Source organism: Vipera berus, assembly GCF_964194415.1.
Source record: "Vipera berus genome assembly, chromosome: 2".
NCBI lineage: Eukaryota > Metazoa > Chordata > Lepidosauria > Squamata > Viperidae > Vipera > Vipera berus.
In genome coordinates this window covers 82879329-82892439 of record NC_138203.1, presented here as the reverse complement: position 1 = coordinate 82892439, position 13111 = coordinate 82879329, and the positions used below count along the sequence as shown (strand labels likewise).

The window sequence follows — 13111 nt, the reverse complement described above, 5'->3', positions numbered from 1 at the left end:
ACCAGATTAGATCAGAAGTTAGCAGAACAAAGCAAATAGCACTTTACAAGCAACAAGAAAAGAAAACAAAAAGCCACATATCCTCCTTGTATGGAAAAAAAGTGGGTCTATCCTTTTTTTGCCTTGTTCCCTTCTTGTATTCCAAATTAAATATCCAAACCTTCATATGCCTTGACTAAGAGAAATAAAAAGAGAATATTGGCTGTTTGGAGATTGCAGGGTTGTGAGGATAGTGTCTGTTTACCTTGAAAATAAAGGTGTTTTGCTGCAGGAGACAGGTGTTGTGATTCAGGGTCAGCCTGTGGGTTCGGCAGTTGGGTTGGACGACTCAGAGGAGGAGGGGGAGGGGGGTGTTGAAGAGCTTGCTGAGGGGGTTGGACAGCTTGATGAGAGCCCTCAGCCAGGCCCCTCTCACCTGGTCACGACGCAGACCCAGCTGTGTGAGCCTGACAGTGTGGATGAAGATGACCCACAGCTGGCCCTGTTCAAGGACGCCCGACGCAGGAGGCAGTCAATCAGGAGTAAACAGAGGAAGGCAATGGGGCTCCTCGGAAGGAGGCAGAGAGAAGCCACGCCCTGAACTGTATAAAAGGGGGAATGCGTGGGACGGCTGGTTTGCTGAAGGCAACCGCTTGAAAAGCTCCTGTTTCTTGGTTCGTGTCTCGTTCTATTTGTTTTTGTATCAATAAATTTGGCAGGCGTAATTCCAGCCTCTTGCCTTCTTGTAAAAGGGGTTGTCCCTGCCTTTTCTGCAGGGCCGGTAGCAGGCTGGTACAGAACAACAGGGTTGCAGAAGTGTGTGGTGATAGCATAAGACAGATTGTTATGGATAGTTGTTACAAGGTTAATTGTTAAAAGTCTACTTTAAAGTGGTCATCAAAACAGATATTTTCTCCTTTTTTCTCCCTTAGACGTTTAAATATTTTCTCTGTCTTTCCCCCTGTAATAATAGCAATACCTATAAAGCAAATATCCCATAAGCTTTCCAAGACCGTCAATTGTCTTATTTTAAATACCCCTATAGTTACACTTTTGATTTATGTATTTGTGTAATTTATTTACTGCATTTCAGTTCTCTCACTTCAGGTTTATTGCTGGTTTGGGAGAAGTTGTCATTTTACAGCGTAGATACAAATCAACAATACATCTAGATGTTTTGGTTTTCAATACGTTGAACTTTGTTTCCATAGGCTTTTTATCTGATCAGTATTTGGTACAAGTGCATGTATATAGTTTTTTTTTTTAATTACATGGTACCCAAGGTTTTTGTATGTCAGGGAATTTTCCTTAAATTAGAATTCCTTCTAAAGCATAGCTACACAGAGTAAGGTAAGGTAAGATAAGATAACCTTTATTGTCATTTAAAATTAAATTTAGTTGCTTGCTCTCAAAAGTGTACACATACATAACACACATTTAAACATGCTATACACAACATGAACATATAGTTCAACACAGTGTTCTGTGTGTCTCCATATAGTTGTTTGCAACAACATTAATTTTCCTGATGGGTTTTTTTTTCTGTAGTAAAACGTCTTGTGGAAATTGAATGGCAAAATAGAAATGTCTCATCCTGTTGTCTGCTACAAAAATTCCCTTCTACTGGTTGGGTTAAAAGTTTCCTGGGTCCGAGAACTTTTCATCCATACTCTTGGATGGGAGTAGCATTTCCCAATCAAGGACGGTGTCTGAGGGTCTTAGTGGAACTCACAGCTCTTGCTCAGAGCAGGTGGCATCTGTAGCCAAGGAAGCCTTTGCTTATCTGAACACGGTGCACTAATTCAGGAGGTTTTTTCATTTGGTCACTCAAACTCTAGTCACCTCAAGGCTTGAGTTGCAGTACGCTCTGCATGGGCTACCCTTGAAAACCACTTGGAAGTTTCAACCAGTGATGTGTGAGGTGATGGACATGCCTCAGTATGCTTATAGGATATTTCTATTCCATGAGCTGCAGTGGTTACCAGTCTGCTTCTAGCTGCAGTTAAAGGTATCGGTTATTTACCTACAAACCCCTTTATGGCATATGGGCAGGTTATTTAAGGAACTGCCTACTCCCATAGTTTCTGTATGGCTGGTACATGCTAGCAGAGTTGGCATGATCTGGATCACTTCAATTAAACAATGTCAGCTATTGAGACTCAGGAAGCCACCTTCTCTGTTGTAGGACCCATCCTTTGGAATGATATTGCCCTGAAATCTTGGGCTCCAAGCCTGTTCGCATTCCATAAAGCCTTGCAGTCCTGGTGGTTCTCCCCTTGTTATTTTTATTTGTCTGTATTTTGTGTCTGGATGCCATCTTGTTTTTGGTTTGCATTGGTTGGTTTTCGTGTAGTTATTTGTGAACTTCCTAGAGTTAATTGGACTCAGGCAGTCTAAATTAAAATAAATAACGTAATGTAAATATGTCATATTACACTAAATCCTGACCCATGTTTATTATCAGCTTTAATATTAACAAATAAATATTATATTTGTTACAGCGGTAGTACAGATGCTTCTGTGCTGTTTCAGTCAGGCAATTCTAGGCAGCTTGTAATAAATAATTAAAAATTGTCAAAAAATAGTAAAGAACAATAGGAACTATCAGCATAAATTCAACTAATGGTAATATTAAAATATATATAGCATTATGTAATACCAAACAGCCAGATTCATTCCGACTCAGATGCATCACCCATTGTTGTCATAATCATCAAATGCACATGTAAGAAGCCATTATTTTTAAAAGCTTAAATACTAGGAGTAAACATATGGGAGGGCATAACAAAAGTTTTTGCCCGTATTTTGATGCCTTGTTTCACTTTGCTGTGTCTCTTATAAATAGATGTGGTTTCACCCACCTGTTGGTTTCCATCTCTTGTGTTCTTCCTCGTTCGCAAATGCTTTATATGTTATATTGTTTCTTATAAAAATCCACTTCAGTTGTCGAATCTGGTTTATTTTTTTGTGTTTTGCTTTCTATGATTCTGTTGGCTTACTTATACCTGAAAAGAAAAAAGAAACACCCTAGAGATCTTTTGAAGCAGGAGGAGGCTATTGTAATGCTTAGAAATAATTGCTGGATTCATTTGTGCTTTTTTCCCAGGAGTTTCAAGGGGTGTGGGGTTTATCCGGTTTGACAAGCGGATTGAAGCTGAAGAAGCCATCAAGGGCTTGAATGGACAGAAACCTCCCGGGGCCACGGAACCCATCACCGTAAAGTTTGCCAACAATCCAAGCCAAAAAACAAATCAGGCCATCCTCTCCCAGCTGTACCAGTCTCCAAACAGGAGGTATCCGGGACCCCTTGCTCAGCAAGCTCAACGTTTTAGGTATGTGGAACCGTACGTTGTTTCTTATGTCAACCGGTCTGGATTTTCTTTTCAACCGGTATCTCTGGAGAAATGTATTTTCCTCACATAAAAACTGTTGGGTTGTTAAATTTAATATCTGACAGACACAGCAGAAAGTTCTTTGAGGTACTGCCATCTGTTGGCAGCTATAAAAAGAAGAGAGTTTTACGTAGGTAGGTAGCAATATTTAACTGGAAAGTGTCTGTTGTTCAGTTTGCAAGATGGTTTTAGGGATATTTGTTAAACTGTTAAGAATAAGATGTTTCTACAAAGTATAGAAAAGCCGTCTAAATCCTGTTTCTGTATTAAGTCTTCTTTGGAAGAAATTTTTTTTTCTGCGCTAGAGTCTCTGTAATTACTCTGCATACTTTTTGGAATGGGGAGTTTTCCCTTATTTTGTATGGATCTCTCTTCCGATGACACAGACACAGTGCTGTCAGCCATACGTTTTTCTCTGTGATATTTTAGTGTGCTAAAAAAAGACAGATGGCGTGAATTGAAACAAATACTGTATTAATCTACATTCACTAAATGCTCGGGGCTTTTATTTTAATGTTGTTTTATAAAAGATTTGTTTGTGAGAGAGGAGGAGATCAAGAGAGGGGATAAACAGGATTATATTCAACTTGATGCTAGTTTCCTACCGGAATGTAAGAGAAAGAGATTAGTTGTGCTCATCAAGTAGCAGAAAGCTCAGATAAACTTTGTTTTAAAGAAACCTTGGGACTTTATTATTATTATTTTTTAAAAAAACGTGCTTATTTAAACACCTGGCCAATGGCAATCTCACCTAAACAATTTAATCCAAACAGCTTCTTTGCATGTTGTGCTGTTAAATTTGTTCACCCAGAAAAGCATCCATTCTAGTGAATCCTTCTGTTGGAGCAGGAAGTGGGGGGGAATAAAACAACAACCCTCAAATGTTTTTTATTCAGTATTCAGTGGATTTCTGGAGTATTCAGTTTCTGCTCTGTTTTTGTTGTTCAAAGGATATATTCTGTGAAGCCGCTGAATATTGAATGAAAGTAGACTTGCCCTTTCTCCATAGGCAGACTGCCTGCTCCAGAAGTGAGTGCCAGGGCAGATTTAGAAATGGTCAGAAGAAGAATTCCAGATTGCCTCGTGCCTGAAGTAAGGCCACTGGGGAATTGTTGCTGCACTGACATGAAAAAAAAAAGAGGTAAATGAACTTTTGCAGAAATAGCTGGTGCCAGGGTTGGGGCACGCAATCTCCAGTGGCCTTAAAAAAAAACCTGACTAGATCTTTCTCACAATGCCATGGGCCGGCTTATCGTCTAAAGCCAGGGTAGGCAACCTCGGCTCTTTTATGACTCATGGACTTCAACTCCCATGAGTTGAAGTCCATGAGTCATAAAAGAGCCGAGGTTGCCTACCCCTTGTCTAAAGGATGTTCATTATATCAGCAGTGGTGGTAGATGACTGTGAAAGGGATAGGCCCAGAACGCTGGAATGTGCGTACAGGTTTGGAAATGGAGGAACGAATCCCAAGGTTGCCATTCATTTTTGCCCGTGTCTTTCCATTCCATAAAAATGGACTGAACTGCATTGCTTTTCCATTTTCTTTTTAAAACAGCACATTAAATCATGTTGTCCAGAGCAATTTTAACATCGAGCGTTAAGGATTACTTGAGTTTTTAATCCGTTCTGCTGTGGTGTTTTGTCAAATAAAAGAGCCATGGGTTCCAAATGTGAACGGTGTTACTTGCTCAGTTCATATCAACTTAGGAATTGTTCAGGTTCCTCCGTGAAGTTTAGAAAGGCATAGCTGCACACACAAAAATGTAGAAAAGTGTGTGTGTTTATGTGTTTGAATAGGTTTTAAAGACCTTAACTTTGCAGTTGTCTTTGATCAGTATCTGATATTTAGACCCAGTGCTAGTATACTAATTCAAGTACATTATGCTTGCCATTGCTGTATTCCTACTATTGTTAGTTAAAAGTGTTTTAAAAGCAATTAAAGAAAGCTTGTAGGCTTCAGACACTGGGAAAGTATATGCGTACTTTGAAAAGTTCTTTTTATTTGGTACAGGCTCTGATAAGCACCACACTTAAAAGAGCAACTGTAACTTGAGTCCACAATTGTTGATCGGAGATTGTATTCTTAATGCCATTCTCAAAATTAAAAGTCAGAACACTCCCAAGTATCTCCACAAGTCGTAAGTTACTGCAAAGGTTTTGCAGGTAGTCCTCAACTTACGAACACAATTGAGCACAAAATTTCTGGTGCTAGGTGAAACAATGGTTAAATGACCTTTCCTGCCACAATTGTTAAGTGAATCCTGCAATTGTTAACTTAGTAACATAGTTGTTAAATGAATCTAACTTCCAAATTGACTTTGCTTGTAAGAAGGTTACAAAAGGTGACCCTGGGACATTGCAACTCATAAATATGAGTCAGTGGTCAACTGTCTGAATTTTGATCATGTGACCATGGGAATGCGGCAAAGATAAGTGTGAAAAACGGTTGTGTCATATTTTTTTCAGCGCTGTTGTAACAGTCACTAAACGAACTGGGGTCAGTCAACGGCTACCTGTGTGTTGATTTGTATTTTTGTTTCTTCAGAAAACAGTCCTCACTGATGAATTGCACCATAAAGCCAATCATAGGAGTGAATATATGTTTGAATACTTATTTCAATAGAACTTTCTATGATTTAATTCAGTTTCACTTTCCCAAGTAATGTAAAACCATACAAAAGGTGAAATTTTCAAGTCTTGTATTGAAGTGAGATGGCTGAGTCGAAGAATATGAGTTCTTCTGTCTCTGTTTCTCTCTGAGAGAAAATTTCTCAAAGTTTGAAGCTTGGAAGTATGCTTCATCTTTTCGTTAGAGGTGTGTGAATTGTACTAGACGCTTTAAATGGATAGCCTTCTTACTAAAATACATATATCATCCCAAAATTGTCATGGTGGTGCAGTGGTTAGAATGCAGTACTGCAGGCTACTTCGGCTGACTCCCGGCTGCCAGCAGTTTGGCAGTTCAATTCTCACTGGCTCATGGTTGATTCAGCCTTCCATCCTTCTGAGGTCGGTAAAATGAGGACCCAGTTTGTTGAGGGCAATATGCTGACTTTGTAAACCGCTTAGAAAGGGCTGTAAAGCACTGTGAAGCGGTATATAAATCTAAGTGCTATTGCTATTTCAGACTTTGGGCCTTCTAGGCCTTCCACCAGCATGGCGAGAACAGTCACTAAAATGCTTGATATGTTCTTCTATGCTGCTTACTTGGTCTCTTCTCGTAAATGAAAATGATTCCTTGGATTGCCATTATCGAGAGTGTTGATAGTTTAATAAAGCTGTGATTCAGGTTAGCTTTGGCAGGAGAACTAACCTTTTTTGTGGGCAGAGATGTTATTTTTTTGGAAATTACTATTGAGAACGACAATGAACAGGGGAGCAATAATGCAAGGAAGTCAGCAGAGGGCACAGTGCTGAAATTTGTTATTCTTTTCCGCCTGCTTTGGGGGTATTTTCCAGTGTTTCATTACTGGAGCTTTATATTACATTTATTTTAGTTCCTGACAAAAAGATAGGAGGAAATTTCATGTTTTTTTTTCCAGAATGTTAAGTTCCTTCTAGGGAATTTAAGAGAAGGAGCAGAGCTAGTCCTGAATCCAGTCCTGTGAAAAGCTCGTTCTGAGTTACAGAAACCAATAATATTAAATCAGTAGTTTTAGCTCATGCCATTGCATATCTATCTGCAGCTGCATAACGAAGATGCCAAAATGTCAGCTAATCTTAGCAGGCTAATTATGTGCAACAACCAAAGCAGCATTTTAATGTCTGACTAGATTCCACTTCTCAACATATGACATTGAAAAATGCTATTGTTTTCATGTTCCTTATTTCACATTGGGAAACAATATACAAACTTGTACAAACATAATTATTATTATTTTTTAAAAAAATCTGTATATTTTCCTGCTGGATCTTATTTGGAAATGCAGGAACAAGTGAAACTTGCAAGTCAGTCGGTGATTTCTTAATGGAGCTACCATTATACGTATTTTTTTAAAAACTGTAATTCATATTTCATCGGTGCTGGTTTGCTGTTCAGTCACTACTACTTGCTTAACATCCAGGATATAGAGATGGTTGGGTTCAAATTATTGGCCACTGTTATTCACAATCAAAGATAGATAGATGGAGACTGTTTTAATGGCAACTTCTACACAATTCTTAACTACTTGGTAATGGATGTAAATTGACAGTTTTGTTAGAAGCTGTATATTTTACAATAAAGCTCATGAAAGTGGAAGTAGTTAAATGGAAGCAGTGCTATTGTTAAAGCAACATAATGCTCTATCGTCACTAAAATATTCTAAGAGGTAAAGACTTAAAAGAATTACAGTACAGTAATTCAAAAGCAGTATTCCATCTTCCCATTCTTTATTCTCTAGAGGAATCTAAATGTGTGATATTTTGTATTCAACTTGTTGAAAGACTTGAGTTCACATGCCAACAATCCCAGGTGAAATTGGTAATTATTAGAATTTACATTAAAACCATAAATATTGCCAGTTACCTGATTGTTAAAATTTGCATATTTGACCCCAAACTGGTAAAATACATATTTCTGGTGCATTCAATAAATAATTTGAGTATCATCTTATGGACATTTTTTGAGCTGGTTTATGTGCAATTATTATCTGAAACATGATTTCTTTTAAAAAAAACAAGACCTATCAATTTACAACGTGGTTTGGAAGTCTGTAAAACACACAGCTCATTAATGACTATCAGTACTTCTCACACATTTTTCAATCAACTCTAAAAAAGGAAAAGAAACTGTCTCCCTCATTCAGTGGTCTTCTCTCCCTTTCATGCAATTATTAATTCATAATTAACAACATATTTTAGATTTAGGGAATGGAAGACTTTTAACCACCAACCAAAATGGCCTGTTACAAAAATAAGACAGTGTTTTGTTGGGCTCTACATTTGCTTCTACTTAAGTAAAAAAAGCCTTGGTGGAGCAGTGGGCTAATGCCTCCTTAAGTAACACCAGCTGCCTGCAATTAGTGCAGGTTCGCATCCCACCAGGCTCAAGGTTGACTCAGCCTTCCATCCTTCCGAGGTAGGTAAAATGAGGACCCAGATTGTTGGGGGCAATTAAGCTGACTTTGTAATAATGCCGCTTGGGGTGTGTGTGTGTGTGAAAGCCGTAATACGCAGGCATATACATAGAATGAAGGCTACTGCTAAGCTTGTAAGCCGCCCTGAGTCTTCGGAGAAGGGCGGGATATAAATGGAATTAAAATAAATAAATAAATAAAAAAAAATAAATCATACCCAATTATCAATATGTGAAGATTGCAGAAGTTATACCCAAATTTGGAATTTGTTATTAGGAGGTTTAACTGCAAAAATAATGTCATATATCCATTGTGGCGAACCTATGGCATGAGTGCCACAGGTGGCACGCAGAGCCCTCTCTGTGGGCACAGGCGCCGTCGCCCCATTCCTAGGCCTTCAGCTGGGTTTTATAAAAACTTTTCGCTTTAGGCCTCCACCACCGTGTGCAAAAAAAAAAGGTTCAATCAATCATTTTCAACTTCTCGCGGGAAAAAAAAAATCTCACAAAGTTGGAATTGATTGAACCTTTTAGTCCCACCCAGTCTGCCGTTACCACCGCAGCCATGCCCACCCAATGGGCCAGTAAAAAGAAAAAAGAAAATTGGGATACCTTTGTTCGTTTATGCTGAAATGATAGATTTCTGACATAGCTGCACTTTCTGGCAGTTAGCATTTAACCAAGGCTAAACCTTAACAGCTTAAAATGTACAGAGCATCAAGATAATTTTGTAATCATACAGTCATTATCTAAAATCTTGAGAAATAAAATTGCTAGTAGTATTTCTGCAGAATAATGTCTCTTGCGCACACAGACTTTTCATTCATTCATCCCAATCAGTTCTCAGAGTAAGGCATGAAAATACTGACAAAATTGTTTAGTCTTTGATGCTTATATTTCTAAAAGGATCACTATATTAAATATAGCATCTGAACTATGTTAATGTGTATACAGTATCACTTCAGACATGCCTAATGGCCTTGCTCATCCAGAATTAAAAGGCTGAGCCTGAGTGCCTTTTTTACCTAATTACTTAATGTCAACTTGAACTGAAGCTGTATTTATGAGAATTTGTGGACAGTATCTCCTCAGCAAAATTCAAGCAGTGCCAGTGCATTATCATTGCACAACTGCAATTTTCCACACAGTATAGTTCAGAAAATCTAGCAACATAATATAATCAAAGTAAAATATTGAAAGGCTAAGTAAACCTTTGCTAAATGTGTTTTGCAGGTTGGACAATCTGCTCAATATGGCTTACGGAGTAAAGAGGTAATGACAAATTGTGTTACATCCATAATTAACTTTACTAATAACATATTGTTTGAACTAAGAGTAGTGGTACTTCATGTGTTTGATTTATCTTGAGTGACTTTTGCATGTACAGAGGTTAATGATTCATTTCCATTTATCACTTTATTAGCTTTCTACCATTGTTTAGGGCAGAGGTAGGCAACCTTGGCTCTTTTATGACTCGTGGACTTCAACTCCCAGAATTCCTGAGCCAGCCGTGCTCAGCCATGCTAGCTCAGGAATTCTGGGAGTTGGTCCGCGAGTCATAAAAGAGCCAAAGTTACCTACCCCTGGTTTAGGCCATCTAGTACCTGCCATTTAAATGATTTATTTTGGAATCCTTTGTATTTGTCTTTCATTTTGAAAGAATTCAGAGGTCTTATATACTTAAAGGACCTTTTAACAATTAAGAGGCCACCCCCAGTTTTGGTTGTTTTTTTTTTTTGTCATTTTCTTTCTGTAGAACAAGCAGGTACAGATTTGGACCAACTTTAAAGATACCATATCAAGTATGTTGAATTACCTAAAAAAGTTAAGAGTTATAATAATTCTATAAGGCAATTTGGAGCTTGCGTTTCAAGAATGTATCTTTCATGTAGGATTTATTTATTTATTTCTCCAATTTATATAGCGACAAATTTGCCAAAGACGACTCAGGGAGATACACAACATAAACCAAAAACTAGATGTAATATCATAAATCTTGAAGCTATTTTTTTCTGTTGAACAAATCCTGTTCAATTTCAAGTTGTGTTAAATAATTTGCTAAATCCAATGTTGAGCATGGTGAAGCAACACGATAAAGACTGAATATGAACAATTGAAGGCAACAGTATACTTTTTACTTTTTTACCATTACTACTATAATTGTCTTTTGGGGAAAAATATTTTACTCAAAGATGAGTTAGTATTTTAGTTTTTGAAAAGGAATTAAAAGATTCCTGAAACTGAATATACTAGCACTATAAGCAAAAATCTTACTGTTCCTTTCTCTTTTTAAAAGAAGATAATACTAGCCAGTCCTTAGCTAAAACAATAGAGATTTCTGTCTGGTTCTGTCTAAAACAGGGGTGTTCAAACTTGGCCCTTTTATGATTTGTGGACTTCAATTCCCAGAATTCCTCTACCAGGCATGCTGTCCACAAGTCATAAAAGGGCCAAGTTTGAACACCCCTGGTCTAAAAGCACAACATGAATTTTTAGTAGATGTATTCTCTCAACAGAGCCTCTCTCTGCAGCCCATGTTCTGGAGAACTGGGATTTGGAACCATCTTGGGGGGGGGGGAGAAATCCACTCATCTGGTAATAGATCTAGAGTTTTGAACAAAGCTAGTTGTTAAAATCAAACTGCTTAGTTTTTATATAATCTTTTTGTTTGCATTACTCCCAACGCACAAAAAGCAAATTCCCAAGATCCTTGGTTAACCACATTCCAAATGTGGCAATCACAATATTCCTTAGACTTTTTAATAGCAGACTACAATTTGTTTTTCTGTTATATCAGCGTTGAAAGGGCATCAAGTCGCATAAGTAGCACATACCTTTGGTCAAATGGCACTATAACACTAATCAAGTGCTTTTAAAAAAAAACAAAAAAATATTTTTATCCTGCCTTTATTTCTTTACAAATAACTCAAGGTGGCACACAGACTTAATAATCCTTCCTCTTCCTGTTTTCCCCACAACTGCCCTCTGAGGTGGGTTGGGCTGAAGGAAACTCGCCCTAAGTCACCCACCTGGCTTTTATGTCTAAGGCAGAACTAGAACTCAGAGTCTCTTGGTTTCTAGGTCAGCATCTTAACCACTACACCAGACTGCCTTTGTATATATCTATAAATAATGTAACAAAAAAGCATACTTAAAAGAAGAAACATTTGACCCACAAGATGTAGGCCAGGGGTGTCAAACTGCCGGCCCATGGGCTGGATGCATCATAGCGAAATCGCGCCCGCCCCATTGCCGGCAATGGCAAAAAAGTCGTGATACTTCACTCATGCGATGTTGCAAGTTTGACACCCCTGATATAAGCAGAAAGGCACTTGGTTTAAGTTTCTTGAAAGCATGTTGATATATAAAAATAGGTTTCTAATCTTGGAAAAGTTTTCTTCTAAAAAAAGTATTTTGTCTGTCTTTTTTTTTTTACCCTTCTACATTGATTAGCAGGTTTTCTCCAATGACCATTGACGGAATGACCAGTTTGGCTGGGATCAATATCCCAGGACATGCGGGAACCGGATGGTGCATTTTTGTGTACAATTTAGCTCCTGATGCAGATGAGAGCATCCTGTGGCAAATGTTCGGACCCTTCGGAGCCGTGACAAATGTGAAGGTTATCCGCGACTTCAACACAAACAAGTGCAAAGGTTTTGGATTTGTGACTATGACAAACTATGACGAGGCCGCCATGGCAATAGCCAGCCTGAATGGATACCGCCTTGGAGACAGAGTCTTGCAGGTTTCCTTTAAAACAAACAAAACGCACAAAGCCTAATGAGGTGTCTGTCCTCAGCCCAATTTATATTTGAAAACTATTCGACAAAGGCAAGTTAAAAGAAACTTTATACATTAGTAAATGTCTTTGTAAGTCAGTGTTGAGATGGGGGAATAACAGACTAGCATCCTAAGAAATATTGCGAGATTTTTTATTGCTAGTATTTGAATTAAACTTCTTAAATATCTTATGTTTGAATATGGACAAGAGGTACAGGGTTTTTACCTGTCACAATGCATTCTATTGCCTTCTTTGAAGAAGGTGGACCTTTTAAAAAATGTTTGAGCTAAGGGAAGAAATTTTCTTTTACACGACTGCCTTGAACCTGTGAGTAGATATTGAGGCTTTGTGTTAAAATTCCTGAGTTAGGTTAACCTTATGTTGTGTTTGAGTTACACTTTAATGCCTTGCTGTTTAGTCTGTTCAAGAAGTGTTTTGAAGTTTACATTTTTATTTATAAAGTTTAAGAATATTTATTTTGTAATTATGATTTGGGTTGGGGAAGGGGGGGTGGTGCATTATAAAAGCCTATTGTAAGATTAATGGAGAACTTTTCGTAAAGCTGTACCTTGCCAAAGAGATAAGAGCCTCTTTGATGTGGGTTTAAAAAAAAACAAAGCATCTATTTTTATAAAAAAGAGAAAATTTGGAGAAACTTTTTACAGGTCCTGGAACAAATATTTTGACTTGAATACTTTGAGAAATCTCTTCATATGACACCTAGTGAGCTTTTAAAACTTACCAGGAAATTTGCAGTGGTTGGGGGAAAACACTTTAGAGCGATTTATGATGTAGAAATTCTTTAAGAGATCTTTGTTACTCAAGAAATGGAATCACTGGGAGAAAGCACTGCTGGCTTTGGTTTTGTAATCGTTGGTGCAATCTCTGAACATCCTGGTT

The 13111-nt window shown here is 37.9% G+C and overlaps 1 protein-coding gene across 6 annotated transcripts in view; it reads left to right on the top strand.

Moving 5' to 3' along the window:
* ELAVL2 (ELAV like RNA binding protein 2) overlaps positions 1–12211 on the top strand; it is a gene marked incomplete at both ends in the record, with an annotated part of 75965 nt that extends 63754 nt beyond the window's left edge. For 2 of the 6 annotated variants that reach the window (XM_081316639.1, XM_081316635.1), the window contains 3 exons: positions 3086–3311; positions 9661–9699; positions 11881–12211. In XM_081316639.1, the coding sequence (XP_081172765.1) occupies positions 3086–3311; positions 9661–9699; positions 11881–12211 (596 nt within the window). The remainder of the gene's footprint in view (positions 1–3085; positions 3312–9660; positions 9700–11880) is intronic. The other 4 variants (XM_081316640.1, XM_081316636.1, XM_081316638.1 and 1 more) reach the window with 3 other exon arrangements.
* Between the last annotated feature and the right edge of the window lie 900 nt (positions 12212–13111).